The sequence below is a fragment of the Mesitornis unicolor genome, unplaced genomic scaffold (assembly GCF_000695765.1).
Source record: "Mesitornis unicolor isolate BGI_N332 unplaced genomic scaffold, ASM69576v1 scaffold2707, whole genome shotgun sequence".
NCBI lineage: Eukaryota > Metazoa > Chordata > Aves > Mesitornithiformes > Mesitornithidae > Mesitornis > Mesitornis unicolor.
Window position 1 is genome coordinate 14,993 of NW_010198261.1, and position 20,345 is coordinate 35,337.

The 20,345-nt window shown below is 41.0% G+C and overlaps 1 protein-coding gene across 1 annotated transcript in view; it reads left to right on the forward strand.

Annotated features, from left to right (window-relative positions):
- Positions 1–1,608: 1,608 nt before the first annotated feature.
- Positions 1,609–20,345, forward strand: part of RYK (receptor-like tyrosine kinase) — a gene marked incomplete at its 5' end in the record, with an annotated part of 44,466 nt that continues 25,729 nt past the window's right edge. The window contains 8 exons of the mRNA XM_010189080.1: positions 1,609–1,730; positions 3,482–3,581; positions 4,711–4,845; positions 7,106–7,162; positions 8,042–8,186; positions 11,822–11,922; positions 13,987–14,112; positions 17,747–17,833. Of these exons, the coding sequence (XP_010187382.1) occupies positions 1,609–1,730; positions 3,482–3,581; positions 4,711–4,845; positions 7,106–7,162; positions 8,042–8,186; positions 11,822–11,922; positions 13,987–14,112; positions 17,747–17,833 (873 nt within the window). The remainder of the gene's footprint in view (positions 1,731–3,481; positions 3,582–4,710; positions 4,846–7,105; positions 7,163–8,041; positions 8,187–11,821; positions 11,923–13,986; positions 14,113–17,746; positions 17,834–20,345) is intronic.

Here is a 20,345-nt window from a genome sequence, read left to right on the forward strand (position 1 = left end):
GCATCTTTTTCTGCTCAAGATTGTTTGAGAGCATTTCTCCCTGGGATTACTCTGTTGTGTTGATTCCTCTCGTGCACCCAATCTCCAGGGTTCTCCCCCTTGCCACCCCCTGCTATCTGTGATGATCTACTCTTGGGTTTTGATTAAGTTTCAGGACACTAACGAGCCAGCGTGGAGTAAAAGTGGTTAACAAGAAGAACAAAGGGGAATGTCTTGGCCGTATTCCTGTATCTTGTGAAAACAAGGTGCATTAAATCAAATTCTGGAATAAGAGAACGCTTATCACTTTGCACTGATCTGTGCCCAGTTTTTGCACTGCATAGGAGGAATTAGTTCTCTCAAGATAATTCTCCCTTTCTTCACATGCAGCTTGACTACACAGTTCAGTAATTATCTTTGGTGTTTGTTTTTTTCTTTTGTAAGGGAAAAGCCTTTTCATGATTCCCTAGATTCTTGGAATAACTTCAGGATGCCTTAAATGCTGTCATCTTGGAGTCCTGGCCTCTCTAGTTTTCTTGATGTTCTAGCCATAATAAAAGTAACTCCATTATTTACGTTCCCAGTTGTCCTGTGAATACTTTAATTGAACACAGCTCCCTCTGCACAGATCATGCTTGGAGCATGCACCTGTCTCTGATTTGCCCCATTGTTCTCTCTGTGTCCATGCGTTGCTGAGCCTGGGTAGCGTTGAACTGGGAGCAATGGAGAAAAAACTGTATGAGACAAGACCAAACGGTACCGGTGACAAATACAGCATGGCTTTGTCCTGAGGATATGGAGCTGGGATTAGTTTTAGAGCTGCAGGGAAGGCGTTTAACTTGTAGTGCTTAATTTACCACTAATTGCTAATAACACCCAGGGCAGGCTGTAGGGTCCTACCCTGAATTCACTGTGACCTTGGAGTGTGTGCAGCAAAAGATAATGGCAGCTTCAGTAGTTTTAATATCAGAGTATGCATCTTATTTAGGAAAATGCACCTTAGTGATCTGTAATACGAGTCTTTTGGTTCTCGAGGTTTATTAACGTGTTCAGAAAGCAAAGGGTAGACATAAAATATCAGTCTTACTTGGTGTACAAATGTCATTCCTCCTTTCACTGTGTGCTTTGTGTTATGATCTAATTACCTTGAAATTAGTTCCATAGAGCTTATGTGTCTCAAGCTCAAGAAATGAGCTATTCCAGAAAGAATTGCCTGCAGTTAACAAGCTGACAATCCAAAGCTGTTTGTTTTGAGTGTACGTGGTTGTAGATAAGAGCAAAACTGGACTCGTGTCTCCCAGAAGCAGGCAGGGGTACATTCAGGAGGGTCTGTAATGACTTTTGGAGGACGGTACAAAAAGTTGTTTCCTTCCACTACATTCCAGCTTTTCCCTGTTAATTAGGCTGCAGTAGCTCTCTGAAACTGTTGCTTTGTAAGAATTTGAAGCACTTTAGTTAACGTTGATGTGTATGAGCACTGATTTCCAAACCTGCAGTTAAATTTATGGACCTGAGGAAGTGTTTGCCTAAACATTCAAATGCAAGTGGAGCTGGTGGTACTGGGAGCTGTTTGTTCTGGTGTGTTATGGCTGTTCTTCCCTGTCTTATTTTTTTTCCTTTTCATTACAGGTCTTGATGCAGAGTTGTCATACGTGAGGAATGATGTGGTTAATCACTACGCGTTGTCCTTCAATCTCTTAATACCCAGCGAGACCAACAACCTCCACTTCAGCTGGCATGCTAAATCCAAGGTGAGCCGGCAGAACCTGCAACTGTTTGAGTACGTGATACGTGATCTGTATTGCTTAGTCAATACCCACTATTATAATTTAATGGCTTTTTTCCTTGCAAAAATTAGCATATGCTAGGTGCAAAATAATTATTTTTAATAATACTTAGTAAGTTGATATGTATCCAAACTGTTCCTTTCTTATTTTAGAAAGGTTAAGCATTTCTTTTGAAGTATTCTATACTTCTTGCTCCTAGCAAGCTACGTGTATATACAGAAGCTGTGAGATCTCTTCTGGTGGGGCATTGAACACACAGAAGGGGCAGTCGTGAACTGAAGCCTCTGGAAATCAAACGTAGAGCAGTTGTGTTTCAGATTTCTAGAAACATATGTTTGGAGACAAGAAGAACCTATAAAAGTAGCATCTAGTATGTTATTACCGAGCCCTGATTAAATGGAAAGGGATTTTTATTTCACTTAATCACAATGGCTGGAGCATGCAGCAACAGCTGTCGTAAAGATTGCTTACGCTCTTACATTTCGAAGGATTTCCAGTTACTTAACAATTTGTTTTTGTATGTGAAATGATCTGTTTAGTCTCTGCCAGATGTTCATTCTTCTTTTACTTTTTTTTTTAAACTTGAGTGATGGTTATTCTTCTGTCCTTAAACAGGAAAGACTGCAGTAGGAACAGTAATACTTAACAACTTCGCCACTGCAATCTCTTCTCCAGTTCTGCCAGCCTTCTTCCCTCTTTCTGCTTTTCGTAAGAAGGATAACTTCTTACGAGATGTGAATTTTGGCCTGCAACGGTATTGGGTGCAGTGCGAACCAGTCTTTCTACTTGATGTCGTGAACTTGCCATTTGAATAGGACCTTTGAAGGAGTTTCCTTGTTGTTACAGCCTCAGTTATGAGCTACCTGCGGCACTGTCCCTGCCCCGAGTTTCCTGGGACATATCTCAGTTTTGGATAGGGATTTTTGAGCTTTGCTTCCCTTACCATAACTGCACCACTTGGCATCTTTCGTGCTCGCTTTGTAGGATGGGTGTAGTGCAGTTTACAGGAGCCCAGAAACTGGATTATGTTTCTACCCTTGGCATCTTGACTGAAAAATAAATTGATAACATAAATGCATGCGGAAAAAAATAACTTTGTTTGCCCCATTAGTTTAAGCCAATTTCATTCAGCTGAGTGTGGAGGAATAGGATGAATTTTCAGTAGGAGTTTATGACTTGGTTACAATAAGTCCTGTAGTTTTTTTGAATATTTGCAGAATCAGCTGCTTAAGTGAAACAAAATCTTGACTATAGTTGAAACAAAATCTTGTCTATAGTAGAATAAACTGTTTGTAAGCAATTTTGACTGTGTAGTTGAGAAAACTGACTAGAAGAAGGGAAATTTTTAAAATTCCTATGGTTTTAATAAACTGGCTTTTGAACAAGTATGTTTAAAAGTATCAGCAAGTGAGGTTTGTGGTGGGTTTTTTTTTTTTTAAATACATGCTTAAATTCTGCCCTGAATTTTCAAGAATGGTTTCAAGAGTGGCTTCTATTTTGGCTTTCTTAATCTGAACTGTCACAGAAGTCTGATATTTAGACCTCCCATAAGAAACATTTAAATATGGGCACCTATAATCGCCAGCACTCTTTGAAAATAAAATACAGGTTTTCGATTTCAAGAATTATGAAAAGATGTGTATCATTTCATTTTACTACTGTAAACTACAGTTACTATTTCTTATGTGTTTTCCATCTCTGAACTCTTGCTACAGGTTGAGTACAAGCTGGGATTTCAGGTAGATAATCCCATGGCTATGACTGCGCCCCAGGCCAACATTTCTCTACAAGGAGAAGTTCCTCGCACTCTTTCAGGTAAACTCCCCACCTGTCAGAAGTGCTAACACTAGTAATGGTTTCTGGAGGTACTTTGTTTCTTTCCAAACTGTGTTGTGTGGCATTAGAGTGTGATTTTTCTCTGTTAAACATAATATGTTTACAGGCTTTCTGCAACAGTTATGATATTGCTAGAAGAGTATTATAGATCGAGACTGTTAATCTGAGAATAATATTTTCCCACTCATTTACTGGAGCATAGAGATTTTCCTGGAAAGGAAATGTGACATTTTTTTATGTGCATGTACATGCACAAGGTTCCTGTTCCCTTTCAACAATAATAATTAACAATTGCATAGATTTTAAAATCCACAACTTTTAATTTCTGTAGTCTATAGAGATGACATTTCAAGATGTGTGGGAGTTGTTAATAAATTAGAGAGTTTATGGTAAGTTTAAAACTGAGAAATCCACTTTGATTATACTAGGGACAATTGTATTTGTTTCAGGAAGTGTGCAAGTGATCGTCATTCCTTGCGCATTCCACTGTGGTTCCTTGTACTCTATCAAGTATTCAAAGGACAGTTAAAAATACATTGATGTCTTGGGTTTTGTGAAACTAGACACTGAGCAATTAGGCTTGTTGTGTCTGCTCTGTTGGCATAAATAATACTGGTATTATTTAGAAAGTAAATAATGTCATATTAGTTTAAGCTTTGATTCTAGTCAGGTTTGCAGAGACCAAAATATTTAATATTTAAACTTAGTGGTTGTTAAAAAAACAAACCTTCATAGCATACTAAATTTTCTGGTTTTCTGTGATAATGAAGGTATCTCTTGAGACAGCACTTTAACTCCAGAGCTAATGGGTGGCTAATGGTCATTTAGCCACAAATATAATTTTGGTAATCTGTAAATGTTTAATGTAACTCACATATCTATTATTTTAGAGTCTATGCCTTTTAATGCTCTAATAGTTCTTTGAAATTACAAGGCAGGAAGGCTAAAACAGTATTTCTTAATAACAAGTTCTTTAAAATGTACATTATAAACATAATTTTTAAATGTTATGATAACATAAAATTGTTACCATTTAAATGTTCTTTCACCACAATGACTGAAAAGTAATCAAACTTAATTGTAATGCCTATTTGTTGTCTGTCTGCAGTGTTTCGTGTTGAACTCTCCTGCACTGGCAGACTCGACTCTGAGGTCACAATACTGATGCAGCTCAACTTGACAATAAATTCATCAAAAAACATCACAGTTTTAAATTTCAAACGAAGGAAAATGTGCTACAAAAGTAAGACATTAAGATTCTAATATTAAAATGCTTTTAGTGATAAAGTATGATAAGAAAAAATGAGTGAAAAGGTATATGATCCAGGACATGAGTAACAGTTCCCGAGAGTAAATGTTGGAGAGGATAGGAAGAAACCAGGTAAAATTTTGCCTTTTGGAGACAAATGGGAACTTTTGTTAAAAGCAGAAGCTGATGACTGAGCAAATTCCCCAGGTGTTCTGCTGCCCCAACTGACCTTTTTACATAAATAGCAAAAAGCATTTTCGCTGTTGTGCTTGGAAGGAAGAAACTGGTTTCCTTAAAACTGCAGCACTCTAAATATTCGAGTAATTCTAAGAATCGCCAGCAAAACCTACCTAGTTTACGAATTATGCTGCAATTGGCCATTTAATGAGTGTCAGCAGGTGTTGGTCTTTCAGACCTGGAGTACAAAGTGACCTTGGTGGATCATGCAGACTTCAGAAATCCCAGATTCACTCTTCTGTGCTTTGACTTGGGAATCTGCAAGCACTGCTTCTTCTGGAATTGTTACCGTCTCCTGTTGCCGCTTTCTAGAAGTGTTTTCATGAGCATCAGAAGAAAATTATTATGGAGACTCCAAGAACTGTACCCTCCTTCAGAATGGCTGCGGTGTCCTGTTCTCAGGCAGCGTTTGAGGATGGCCACCTCTGTCTTTACATGTTCCTCCTGGCTCTGTTCGATTACTTGGAGCCTTTGAGGGCAGTAGTTGGGTTTTCAAAGCAGAGTATGGATGTCTACGGATCAACTTCTGGAAGGTGTGGGTGGAAGAGCTAGTGTGGTTCATTAGCATGTAACGTTGTGGTACTCATGTTCCTCACATTGATGTTACGGGCAGGTCATTCTTATTTCAGAGTGTATCTCTCTTTTTTTTTTTTTTAGTGAAAATGGTGGTCTGTCTGATAACGTTGACATTTTTACCTCTATTTCGTGTTTTCCTAGGTACCTTTTAAAATGTCCTTGGGGAGGGAAGTCAGCACTGCTTACGCATTCCTAGTTTATTGAGCTGCTGAATGAGCAGTGGAAGTCTCTGTAGGCACTGTGCGGTTATCAGGGTGTGTGAGATAGCGGATAGAGCCGCTCTCTAAATTGTGCAGAAGCGATTCATACAAAGATCACGTTTCTGTGGGTTCATAAGTGTCCGTAACTTGTTTTAATGTGTTGATTGCTATAGAGCATCTGGGGATTTCTGATTTAATTTAGTGTGTAAGTTAAAAATATGCAGGAACTTGCTAGCGGTTTTGCTCAAGGCATTTGTAATAGCTCCTCCTGAAGTTTAAAAAAGAAGGAACAAAAGAAAAAGAAGAATTCTCCGATTTTTCTTCCCCCTTTCCTGGATCACTTTTTCACCGGTTTATCAGGCTGAACTGGCTCACCAAGGAGTCAGAAGGTGCTGTGCTGGGGAGGAAGCAGCTCCTCACAGCTGGGAGCAGGAAGGGAGATGTGGGAGTGGGGCTGCACCTTTGCTGCTGTAGAAATCCCCAATATTGCCTCAGCTGCCTGCGTATCCTCCGTGAGGGTCATCATCTCCGCAGCCTGCTTTGCTTTGGCTTGCACCACTCCTCCTAGTGACCAGGCTCGTAGTAAGCTTAGTGAAGATTTATCCCCTTTCTAAAGGATTACTTTCACACATGAACCTGAGTATTCTTCTGCCTTTTGTTCCATTTTAGTGAGATAAATAGGCATTACCGTTTTCATCCTTCAGTTTTAAAACACTCCTGACTGTAGCATCAGCTGCGAAGGTGCAGGGCCCATGGCTACATCTCTTAACTTCTTCCTAGGATGAGTAGAACTAGAATTTCTCCCAAAAGGTCAGGATATTATTGACCATTCAAGAAATTATTTTCTACTCTGTAGTAACTTGTGAGATCTTTGTTGTTTAGTGTCTTAGCTTACACTCGTATACTCTGCACCTCATCTTCCTACCAGCTGCTGCTTTGGACTTTGGTGGACAAGCCAGAGGGTTTTTTGATATTGGGTGGGTTCAAGCATGGCCTCAATGGACATGATGTATCAGTGGTGAAATATTATATCTGAGCCGTGTGTCTTAAAGAAGTGTGAGTTTTATGATACGGTGGTTAGGTATTGAAAACGGAAATCTGGAGATGTCTGAAGTCTTTAAGTTAGCTTGTCTGTTTGGAAAAGCAAATTTATTTTTCTATAAATGTGGAAATTGGCTTCCTGTGAAGGGCTACAATAATAAAAGTGTCCCAAACTTACTCGTTTTCTCTGATCTGTTTAGAGCTTGAACCAGAATTAAAATCTCCAACATCAGACAGAAACAGCAGCAAGGCTATCTGTAAGTAATCCTGAGTGTACAACTTAGCTTGGGTATAAAAAATGAAAAACTTGTGATATCTGTTTCCATAGCATTCCCTATGAAAACACTCCCCAGGTAGTCTGTACTGTGCCCAGTGTTTTAGTGTAATTATTTTAACTGGGAATCTATACTAGAGAAGAGGAAAGAAAACAAACCCCAGAACTATTTCAAGTCTCAGCTATTTTTTTATCATGTCTTAGTGGCTCTGGTATCCATTCACAACTCTGATCTATTTTCTTGATTTTAGGACCTGTCTAGTTTGTTCTATTAACTTGGTGGTATTGAATGAATAGAATGAGGGAGTTTCTTTTACTTGCTCCTAGCTGGAAATATCATCGACTGACTGTGTTCAACCTCTGTAATACCCCAAATGTGGACAGTTTTGCCAAAACGCTTGTGGTGTGGTTTTAAAACTGGGGATGGCGAGAGCTACTGCCTCTTCGTGCCTCCAGTCCCTGTGCTCATCTTGCTGCTCAGCAGCAGCGGAAGGCCAGTGCAGTTGACAGCCTTCTGCTGCAGGGGTGCAGTAGCAGAATTTTGCCTTAAATTACTGCAATTGAGAGTCTTTTGAATCCCATCATAGCCTTAAAATCAGGAGGAGAAGCTGAAGTTGTGTGCTCTGGCACATGTGGTCAGTGGGTAAGCAGTGATAGTGCCCCATGTCTAGGTATTAGTCGTGTTTTATTTGGCAGGGCACTTGGAGTAATTCTGGGGATGGCAGCACTGCCCTCCTGCCATGTCAGGCATAATAATTTCATTTCTTATGGAGTCTGTTTGGTTTTCTTTTTCGTGTGTTCTTTTGTTTGTTGGGGTTTTTTTTTGAGAGAGGTTCAGTAACTTTTCACCTTTTTATTTCAGTCGATCCTGTAAATGCAGCTCCCACCACTTCCACTCGTGTGTTTTATATCAGTGTAGGCGTGTGCTGTGCTGTTATATTCCTGGTGGCAATCATATTGGCTGTCTTGCACCTCCACAGCATGAAAAGGATAGAGTTGGATGACAGGTATGTATTCAAGCTTTTCATGTTCATTTCTGGGACATGCTCGCTCAAATTTGTGGGAGTTCTGGTCTCAAAATGAGCACTCTGTAGTAGCTTGCGATTTCTGCTCCTGATGTCGAGCTGTAGCTGTTACTACCTGTGCAGAGGTGTGGTAAGTGCTGTACCATGGAGGGGCAGCAGCTGGAGGTGCTCTGCTGTTTATGGGGTGGAAGGGTTGTGGCTGTTGGATTTTTGCCAGTATAGTAGTGTGCAGAAGACACACAATAGTTGTGTCCAGAATCACATCTACAGGGACTGTCAGGATTGAAGGAAAAATTTGATAGATACCTGGGCACACTGAAAATATTTGTTTTTTACTGACTTCTACAGGAGCTTGAATTTCAGTTTTCTCTATTTTGATTGATTTACTAGTGTTCAGTTTGCCTTAGGGTAGAGTCTGGGGATTACAACTGGTTGCTTATAAAGCTGCAAATGTGGCACTCTTGCAAATGCATTTTCAGCCCAGAAGAAAACAAAATCAGCACATGCCTGTGAAAAGGACTCATAAGGTGACCCCAGGGGCAGTGCTGTCAGCTGAGCTGGGATTAAACACTGTGGTGGAGGGAGGCTGCCGGAGCAGGTGGAGCGAGGCTTTGCTGAGGCTGTGACCGTGCTGCATCAGACACAACTGTTCAGGAGGAGGCAGTTTTGAAACAAAATACTCTGGAAAACAGGCGGCCCGTGGGTGGTCACCGCTGTTGAAAGGATGTCTCCAGCACTTTCTGTTCCTGCCTCTCAGAGCAGCTCTGTCCTTTCATCTTCATCTCTGTCCATTCTTCTGTTTCTTTCTGTTTTTCTTTCTGCCATTTACTCCTCTCGTGTCCCCAGACCACTTGGTTTTGGGGTAGTAAGTCATAATGATTTCTCAGGGCCTGATCATCAGAGCAAATGACTTGTCAGCTTTTCTCAGTTAATTTGTGCTTATTGTCAGCTGAGGATTTTTAATCAATAGAAGGTGTTAAAAGATGTGCAGTTTGCTTTAATTTGAAAGGAAAAGCACTACATTTATAGAGTGTGTGAATAGCGTCAACTATGAATTCTTGAGCCTAGCAGTGTAATGAAATGTCCCCTCATCCACTCCATCCACTCGATTTTTGTGGAGATACAAGCTAAAAATTCATCTAATGTTAATACTCTGGTTAGCAGGTATTAAAGAATTTGCTTTAAATCAGAATATGGCCTTTGGATGATTTCTGTGAAGTTTGTGCAGATATAGTTCTTCAGAGTGCCATGTGATGCAGTTTTTTTGAGCCCAAGGGTTCCTGACCTGATAAAACCTTGGATGGGCTCCTGGGTAAGAGCTATGGTCAACTGTGTCATAGCAAAGGTGTAAGAGAGGGAACGTGTGCCTGAAAATCAGGTTCTGTGGAGTTTTGTTTTCAGAATGGGAGCGTGCACAGGAGGCAGCAAAGAGACTGTGAGGGGCCGTTTTGGTGCCTGGTTGAGAAACTGGTTCAGTGTTAGAATTTAGCTTTGATGCTATGCAGAAAAGTTACATGGGATCTGGGACTGCTTGGTGTAGCAACTAGTCAGGGAATTAGTGAGAGAAGAAGCAGCTTTTGATTCTGTTTTGAATAACAAGCTCAAAAACATTGCCGTAAAGGGGTTCTGAATTGAAGATAACGTCATGTGGGTTAACAACCACCCAAGAGCAAGAGGCCGAAAATCCTAGTGCTGTGGCTCTTAATTTCCAAAACCAGAACTAAATAAAAAGGAGGAAGGTTGTTAAATAGAAGCTAAAGCCAGGCAGCTGAGTTTACAGGCTGCACATGGACTATTTAAGAACATTGTATTGAAAGTGTGGGGCAAATGCTTGCATACCTCCTATCAAAGGCACTTGAAAAAGTGCCAGAGAAAGTTGGCACAGCTTAACAGCAGGATAATGGAGGCTGTTAAGAGCAAGAAGGCATCATTCAAAAAGCTGACGTAGTATGCAAGTGAGAAAAGTAAGAAAGCTCATAAATGTGAGCAAGTTGAACCTAAAAGACAGAATGCAGCCAACCAAAAAGGTAGTTTTTCAACCTTGCAGCAGGCATAAAAGGAGTAAAGCCTTTTTCAAACTTGCCTGCAGCAGGAAGCCAACCAAAGCAATCTGTAGGGCTGGTGGGTGATCAAGTTACAAAAGGAGTTTCCAGCCGTAGCAGGAAAATGAAATGCAAGAAATGCAAGTTCCACATCCGTGTTTAATGCGGTGACTGTGCCAGGACGCCTCTTTCCAGGCAACTTGCTGGAGTGTGGATCATATTGAAGCAGCTTGTAGGTGCAATAGTGTGAACAGTTAAAATAAGCAGTAATAAATTGCCAGCTCCAGAGAATATTCATTCAAAAACTCTAAAGGAAGTTAAAAGGGAGTAGCTGGACCACCAACTGTGGCTTTTAACCTCGTGCTAAAAACTGCGCTGGAACCTTACACCTGGAAGATACTGAATGTGTTAATAGCTTTAAAAAAGGGTTCTCAGAGAGAGATCAAGGCCAGCTATAAATCAGTAAGCTGATGTTTGTATTGTAAAAATTAGTAGATTCTGTTCTAAAGAAAAGAATCAGTAGGTGCATGTGTGATGATGGTACAACGAGGGAGAGTTGACTTAGCTTCTTGTTTTTTAAAGGAATTTTTGCTTCAAAACTTAGAGCGGGCCTTGATGGCATCACCAAGCACATCTGAAAATCCTACAAGGCTGGCTAGCACGGCTTGGTCAGTGCTCAGTAGCAGCCCAAGAAGCAAAAGGGATGGTGCTCATTTGGCAAGGCAGAGCGTTATGCCCCAAAACTGTCTCCTCTTTGTTCTCCCGATGCAGTCAGCAGAAGTGGAGAAGCTTTTAAGTTTTTTAAAAAAAAACAAACGTGGAGATGTTTGTGTGTCTTTGCGAGGGAGATCAAAAAAGCTTCTTCCATGCTGCCATCAGAGCTGGGAACGGGTGCTGCCTTTGCCTGCAAGCTCTCTCGCTTGTCCTTAGGCCATTACAGTGCTTTTTGTGGGATTTTTGTCTATGAGGACAAGACAGAAAACATCCTGCTATGCTTTGCCTGTCTCTTGAATACTCTGTGCAGCTCTGCGGTCCTTCTACCCAAAGAAAGTATCTCAAAAGCTCATTGTAGGTGGCCCTGGGAGGGACAAGAGGTATCCTTGGGGAGAGGAGGTGGCTCTGGCAGAGAAAGCTTTCCAGAGGGTAACAGGTGCCTCTCCGGCTCAGGCTGCAGCTTTCAGGCTTCCTTAGTCATTGGTTCTCAATGGGATGTTGGTCCCACAAAACAAATGCATACGAGACTTCTCTGGAATGTAATAATTTTGCTTTCTGGTGTGACAAGGTGGTTCTTGCAAGAAATGTTTTGTCGCTTTGATTTTTCAAAAGTGGAGGAAAAGTACTGGAAAACAGAGCAAATTCTGCAAAACAAATAGGAGGAAGTTGTTCATGCTCAAAGGACGGAAGTGCCAAGATTTTTGAGTTACCTGAAATACATTTTAATATGAGAGAGACTTTAAAAATGCCATTTTTTCAAAGTCTAGCCTGGAAAATCTCCTGGTTTTAACATTGCTATGTTAATTTTGAGTTTATTGGTGGCAAGCAGTCATGTTTGTGTCCATTTTTGTTTTACAACAGCATTAGTGACAGCAGTAGCTCACAAGGTTTATCCCAACCTTCCACACAGACGACACAGTACTTGCGAGCTGACACGCCGAACAACGCAACGCCAGTAACCAGTAAGTGTTAATCTAATTACAGACCTTCTTGGACACCACCGGAGTATTCAGTGGTAGGGGGCTCATGGATCAGTCTTTTCATCTTCTTGCTGCAAGACAATCTGGGGAGCCAAGACAGACAAAAACTGACTCCTTTTTTAGAGTAATGGGTTTTTGTTTGACTCTGGACCCTGAACTGGCTTGTAACCTAGCTGTACAGGCACGAAATTGGTGCTTAGAGGGTAGGGGTCTGCATGACTGAGCACTGGAAGAAGGTAGGACTTAGCCCAGACTCAGACGGCTTTAAAGCTGGAGAGCCCATTTTAAAAGATCTAAAGAGAGGTAAGGGTTTATGTTGCAGCGTGAGAAAAATGGGAGAGCCCGGCCAGAGGAACAAACTGTCTCTGTTAAACTCCAGTTGCTGTTTCTCTCAATAGAGTGGGAGCTGCCAAGCTGAAATAGTACCTTGACACTCCTGACCTCTTTGAAAAATGTAAATTAAATGGCTCCTGTTTTCATCTGCCACCAGTGATTTTCTCTTCTGAAATACAAATAGTATTTCTCAATAGTTTTATACTAATTTGCCAAAGAGACTTTGTTCAGCAATCTGATGAGTAGAAATGTTAGTGCAGATACTTTATTTGGAGCTAAGTAAAAGTAAGTATCAATTACTTGATTTTTTTTATTTTAAAGCAAACAATAAGACCCAAAAGTCTCTCCCATTTTCTTCTGATTGCACTTAGCAGTGATACAGAGCACCCCAATTCCTTAAGGAGCACTACACAAATACCCTGATGACTGCTCTGCAGTCGTGTGCTGTGTTGTTTCCTCCCCAGGTGTGGAAGCAGTTGTTTACCTCAGGCTGAGCAAACTCCTGCAACTTCGGGAAAGTTTTTGCTTCCTTTTAAATTGTACTAAATCTCCCTAACAAAAAGGGATCTTTTTTTTGGTCATTTGTGTTCGTCTTTCTCTGTCAGACTGCTGCCTGCAAACTTTGTATATTAGAGGCATTAATAAATAATCAATTTTACATAAATTTATGCACATATAATGTATATATAAATGCATATATACAGTTCCCTTCTCACAGAGTTTGAAGAGACCTTAGCATGCAACTAATTCTTGAGGTTGCTTTCCCTCTTACCATCCTGCCCAGCCCCCCCCCTCCCATTTTTATTTTCCAGATCATGTTGTGCTGCTGATGTCCAGTCAACCTCAGGATTTTAGGTTGGCCCTCTGGGTGACACTATTTGGTGAATTTGAATTTGACCCTTGGGAAACTCATTACTGAGCCTCTGGTAAAAGGGGAGAGGAGGACTTGCCATGAAAGTGGCCTGCAAACAAAGGCTGTGGTGGTGATTAAACCCTCATCACCTTGATGAGTGTGGTAGCTGCCGTGCCTGAATGGCACCCATTTCAAATGTCTCTTACATTTGGTAGTACAAGGAAAATGAATATAAGAATAAAAATACATGAAATAAATGGGAAGAGCATTCTTAGTCCTCCTACAATCATTTATTTGTTTTCAATAATGTTTAAATAAAAAAAAATTGTCAGGTTTTTAAAGATTTTTTTTTTCTGGTGATTCATAAAGTTGTACAAAAATATTGTGACCTTTCTGACTATGTTAGTGTATCTGGATGTCTGGAAGTGCCAGAAGAGGGCACTGGTAGTTTTGGTTATGTCCTGCTGGGGCAAGTCATCTTCCTCACCCCAATGAATCTTCTGACAGTCTCTGACCAGGATCTTTATTTCCTTATTATTAGGGAAGTGCCATGCTGTGTTAATCAACTTCAGTACGTAAGGAGGAGTTTTGTTTACTTGGTGCTAATAATGAGGCTTGATTGCATGACACCATACAGAATTCCTGGGGTTTTTTTCCCCCGTGGTTTATTACATTCACATGACTTCTTGTGTGTTTGTTGTTTAATACTATAATCTTTTTAAGATTAATACATAATCTCTTTAAGTACATGCTGTTTGCTTGTCTTTATACCTGTAGGTGGTGCTGAGGTGAAGCAATGTGCTTGTGTTCTCATTATAAGGGTATTTATATTGGTTTGTTTGGCTCTGCTGGCTCCTCAGGTTATCCTACCTTACGGATAGAGAAGAATGATCTTAAAAGTGTCACTCTAATGGAAGCCAAAGCTAAAGTGAAGGACATAGCCATCTCCAGGGAGAGGATAACTCTAAAAGATGTGCTCCAAGAAGGTATTTACAGGACTCTGACATTTGTTGGCTATAACATGGTGTGTGTGTGTGTCTATGTATATATGTTCAGGTTTTTTTTATAGCTAGATTTTTCTGAAACTAATCACAGATGACATTTCTGGTCTTCGTAACTTTGGAGGAGGAGAAGAATGATGAATGATGTTTGCATTTGAGGTGTGTAGGGGGTGGAGAAGGCAGTATCCAGAATTCATTAGAATGAGGGAGCAACTAATAGTGCTCAGTAAATCATTGTGCTTGTCTGTCTTAATAATCGGATCCTTTCAAGAATGACAGGGGTTAGATGGCTGAGGAGTGAGGTAACCAGTAACTCACTTTTGTAAGTTGGTGCAGGAGAACTTCTATTAACAACAACAAAAAAAATCATAACAAAAAAAGCCAAAGTCCACAAAAACCTCAGTCATCTGAACTCATCATCTCAATTTCATAGCTTCTGATTGGAAATCTGATCAGCAGGTGCAACATTTACAGCTCTGATGTGGAAAAAAATCCAAAACCAAACCCAAACTGATTACTCAATTCTTCTGTCTTGTTTAATGTTTACTTTGGAAGTGTTTATGTACAACATTAATTGGTTCTTGATGATGTTGAATTTGGGAAATAGACTGAAATATTTAGGGTTCTTTTGTCATTAATCTTTACTGCTGCAACTTCAAGTCCGTGTTTCCTGAGCCTCATGAGAAATCAAACTTTCTGAAGCTGGAGATCTGAGCTGCTTCTCCTTTGAGGGTAGAACTGCTAAATGGTTTGCATCACTGTCTGAAAAACAATGGGAGGATGCTAACACCCCCTGTTTAATGTATGCCTCAGTCTCTAAGGAGGTGGCTCCAATGTTGGTTCTGCAAAAAGCTTCCTTTGCACACGGGATGTGCTTCATGTTCCTCTGTCCTGGCTGTGGCCGGTAGCTGGGATGTCAGGAGTCATCCCATGACTTGAAGTGACTCAGTGCTGCAGCTCCACTTCAGATGTTCAGTGCCAGAGCTGCCCTGCAGTGGGAGATGCAGTCAACAGTCGGTTTAAGCTGCAATGTGGACCCAGTTAATTGGCTTTCAGTTAGTGTTTGAGTCTCTCAAAACCTTAAAAGACAGAGTGTGATGAGTAATCATCTATTTTAGTTCAGGGTCGCAGCAGAGTTGAGGCCTTGCCATCTAAGAAAGAAAGAGCTTCAGAGGGGAAGAAGTGTGTGAAATTTTCAAGAATTGATAAGTGCTGATGATGGAACTTAAACATATTTTACAGATCTTGGCCAGAGATTCATTATAAATGTCAAGTAGCTTCCATAACTTACCCTACTTATAATCTCCTAAATTATTAATATGTTAGTTTTTGCTGTGGTGTAACCAGTTGGGAAATGCAAAGCACCAGGTCTGAGAGCGCATGGAGGGACCTATAGGGGCCTTTTGTGTGGCTGGACTTGCGTAGTACCTGGTTCTGAACCTACATCAAGTTTATATAGTATTAAATGTAAGACAAAAAATGTAGGTGTCTTTAAAAAAAAAGTTTTGAATGGAATAGCTACACGTCAACAAATGGAGCAGATGCTAACAGTACATTGGACATTTACCATTTTCTGGTGGATTAGAGAAATGTCTTAGGTGTCCAGTCTGGAGAATAAGGAGCAGAATCACAGAATATCAGGAGTTGGAAGGGACCTCAAAGGATCACCCAGTTCAACCCCTGCCAGAGCAGGATCACCCAGACCAGGTCACACAGGAACACGTCCAGGCGGGTTTTGAATGTCTCCAGAGAAGGAGACTCCACAACCTCCCTGGGCAGCCTGGTCCAGTGCTCTGTCACCCTCATGGTAGAGAAGTTTTTCCTCATGTTCACCTGGAACCTCCTATGCTCCAGCTTGCTCCCATTGACCCTTGTCCTGTCATTGGACATCACCGAGAAGAGCCTGGCTCCTTCCTCTTGACACTCGCCCTTTACACATTTATAAACATGAATGAGGTCACCCCTCAGTCTCCTCTTCTCCAAGCTAAAGAGACCCAGCTCCCTCGTCATAAGGGAGGTGCTCCACTCCCTCCATCATCTTTGTGGCTCTGCGCTGGATTCTTTCAAGCAATTCCCTGTCCTTCTTGAACTGAGGGGCCCAGAATTGAACACAATATTGCAGATGTGGTCTCACCAGGACAGAGCAGAGGGGAAGGAGAACCTCTCTGCCCTACAACCACACCCCTTCTGATACACCCCAGGATGCCATTGGCCTTCTTGTCCATCCTGGTCATCCTGCTGTCCACCAACACCCACAGGTCCTTTTCTGCTGTGCTACTCATCAACAGCTCAGACCCCAACCTATACTGGTACATGGGGTTGTTGTTCCTCAGATGCAAGACCCTACACTTGCCCGTGTTGAATTTCATTAAGTTTCTCCCTGCCCAACTCTCCATCCTGTCCAGGCCGCACTGAATGGCAGCACAGCGTTCTGGGGTGTCAGCCACTCCTCCCAGTTTGGTGTCATCAGCAAATGTGCTGACAGTGCACTCTGTTCCCTTGTCTGGCTTGTTGAATATATTGAATAGTACTCGTCCCAGTACTGACCCCTGGGGGACCCACACTTAGATACAGGCCTTCAACTGGACTCTGTCCCATTGACCACAACTCTCTGACTTCTTTCCTTCAGCCAGTTCACACTCCACCTCACTACCCGTTCATCCAGTCCACACTTCCTCAGTTTAGCTGTGAGGATGCTATGGGAAACAGTGTCAAATGCTTTACTGAATTCAAGATAAACCACATCCACTGCCCTGCCAGCATCCATCCACCTGGTTATGTTAATCTGTCACAGCCCTTTCAACCTGATCAAACAGGACAAACCAAGGTGGGAGGGAAGTAACACATGCACAGACTGCGTGAAGGTGATGCATGTTTGTGTCGCGGCAATAGCATGACAAAAAAGCACTACTAAGCTGGGTTGTATAAAAAGTTAATTCTGTATGTGTTACCATGCTGCCCTTCTTACTCCAGCCTTTCAGTGTAGCTCCTTTTCCTGCAATAACTTCATTAGAATTTTGTGAATGGAAAAATGGTGGAGAGGCTGAAAAAACCCAAACAAACCCAGCACCTTCCAGCTGAGATGAAACATTTGAATAATGTGATACTGTTTTTTTTCACTGTTTCATGTGTACAAGTTGGCTGAAACCAGTGTTTCCCTGTGAACATTTCCAGAAAAATTTCATCTTTGTGCGACATGTTTTGACTGGAGAATTCCAGAGCTGCTGGGTGAGAAAAGGATGGAGCTGGGTTTTTAGTTCAGCCAGTTGACAAAGAGTGAACTGCCACAAAGAAACCCATCATCAGTGTCAATACTTTAACTGGGTTCTGTTGCTATCATTAGTTCACTCCAATACTTGTCCCCCCCAAATTTTAGTTGTCTAAACGTTACGCATTTACTGCATATAGTTCAGAATCCACCTATAAAGGAGAGGTGGTAGGGTTATATATTGCCCACTTAACAGGGCATTCAGGTATTCTGCCTTAACAGCTCTTGTTCCTAACTTTCTGCGATGGCTGAATCATTTTAAGGTGGTGTTTTCTTAATAGATACTAAATTCTGATAAAGTTATCAGTTTATTTTTACCACATATTACCTAATTATGTGTTCTCTTTATAGGCACATTTGGGCGCATTTTCCATGGGATTCTAATAGAAGAAAAAGACCCCAATAAAGAGAAACAAGTTTTTGTCAAAACTGTTAAAGGTACGTTTGCATAAAGGAGAGATTTTTTTAGTATCTGGTTGTTTGGATTGTGGTGCATGCTGAGTGTATCAAATCCGTCTTTCAAACAAACCCCTCCTCCCCAAAATACACAAATGGCTACTGCTTAAAAAGCAAAAGCAATTTGGATGCTGCCTTCAGTCAGCGAGAACAGAAATCTTATATGGAAGAAAAATGTGTGTTCTCTCCATCGGTGCCTTCAGTTACTGCGTCGTGCATGCTTTTGCTTATTATTCTTCTAAGTAAAAAAGATATTTGTTGTTTTTTTTCCCCTAGCATGTCATCCCCAGCCTTTTTCCTTGCAGATTACTGCAAAAGGCACCTGCAGTGCATCCTAAAAATCTCTTCTAAACGTATGTGGCTGTACAAAAGATAAGGCATGGTTTCTGCCATCATTAAACTTTGCTACTGAAGCATAAGAATTATAATTTCAAAGTTAATTTGTACAAATAGAGCATCTTTGTTCAAGATACACATTATTGAAGTGATTTTAACTATGATAGGTAGACTTAAGAAATGACACAATAAGGTATGTTTCACATACCCTACATAAGTATTACATATATCCCACATATATTGCTTCTTCTACACTTGGAATTGTAATTGTTGTCTAGTAGCTCACAGCGGTGTTGCTGAATTCCCCGTTCAGGAGTTGCTTCGCAGTTATTTTTGTAACTTTAGTTGGCTGTATTACTGCCTTTGGCTTTTCATTTTACAACTACTTTAGTTCTTTCTTAAAAAAATAATAGGCTTTTATAAGAATTGCAGTCTTTTAAAAGTTTTTCTTCACCTGGCTAGTGATTTTTAATGTTACTAATTTTAAAGAGGAAGGTGGGAACTGGTGAAGCTGCTGAATTTTGCTGTTGTTGAATCTTTCTGCTACCCATTTATTCTGTGCCATTCTAAAAAAAAGCACATTGCTTAAAGAAGGCAACTTTATACTATTCTTGGTGTGTTCCTCATACAATCAGGTGCTTGTGACAATGAAAATATAAATAAAAATAGTTTAGGTAGAAAGCCTGAACTGTGAGGTGGGATGGGGACCAACAGGAGGGTAACCTGGGAGTAAATGTGTCTCAGTATGAAGTCAACCAGCTGAGCTTGATCTGCGCCCTGGGACAACTGCGTGTGTTTCTGCTCATGGGATTCACGGAGAGCTGAACAGTGAGGATTTGCTGCTGTCACCTTTCCTGCTCTTTTCTCTTGCACATCCTTGTGGGCATTCCTAGATTGAGTGGGACAGTTAACTCTCATAATTGCAAGATACTTCCATTATTTCTTCAGGAGGGCCTCTGAGATGGTACACTTTACTTCTGTTGATGGTACACTACTCCCTGTTGAGTCCAGAGAGGACTTTTGAAAAGTAGATATGCTGCCCCTTTGGAAGAAGTTGGTAGCTGCCATTTAGCATGTGGGTGTTAGCTAGAACTATGTCTGCTGAATTAGTTGCAGCCTTAACAAAATTAATGGTCCTCGTATATAAAAGGCAAGTATTTTCTTGTGGTGACTTCTAGCAAGAAACAAAGGAGCATTCTCAATTAAAAATAAGTATGCTTCTTTCTAGTATTTTGGGAGCTTTTCCTGAACTTTGCCCGTTCCTGTTTGCCCCTCCCTGCCAAATGATTCTCATTGTTTTCCTTTTATTTGATACAGTTTTCAAAAGACTTGTCCCATATAACGTGAGCCTGGTGCTTCTTTGTGTATGAGGCCACTTAAATTGGAGCATCGTTCACCTTAATCTGCGAGCCCCTTCGCTCTGTTATTTGGTGGTTCTGTGCCAGAGTCAGTGAATGCTATGGCTCTTGTGAGCCCCAAAATCATTATTAAATAGGACAGTTTGACATCTGTACAGCACTACTCAAACATGGCTTCTCTTACAGCATCAGTTTAAATGACAACACAACATTTGTGAGGACAGATCTTAATTTGGCTGCCTCCCATCACCACTTATCTATTCGCTTTACCAAAATAGGCCTTCCAATCCACTCCTAAAGCTGTGTTTCTTCCTTGCAGTGCCTTGTATCTTTGATATGGCACACATCCTGGTTTCTCTTGCCCTTCCCTTTGCAATGAAAGATTTGCTGGCTGCAGTGAACTGGAGTGTGGTCTTCAGGGAGTAATGGTATTCATGTAATTGTTGTCTGTAGAGAATTTCTCAGCTTTAAAAAAGATCTATATGGCCGAAGATTATAATAGCTTTTACTGATGCTTGTCTGTGAAGTAATACTGGTTTGGGCAACAGATCGTTGCTAGGAAAATAACTGTAAACATCCCCACTTCTCCTCACAGCAATTCATTTGCAGTGCTAATATTAAGCAGCTTCGTCTCCGTATCCTGGCTGTGATAGCTGTGTGTGCAGCTGGGTCATGTAATAAGTTGGGAATTTGATCTTGAAAAAAAAAAAACAAACCACAACTGAAAAAATTCTCTTAACCAGACTTTTTCCTTGATCTCACTCATTCTGTGGCCACACACACTGCTGTTTTGGCGCAAA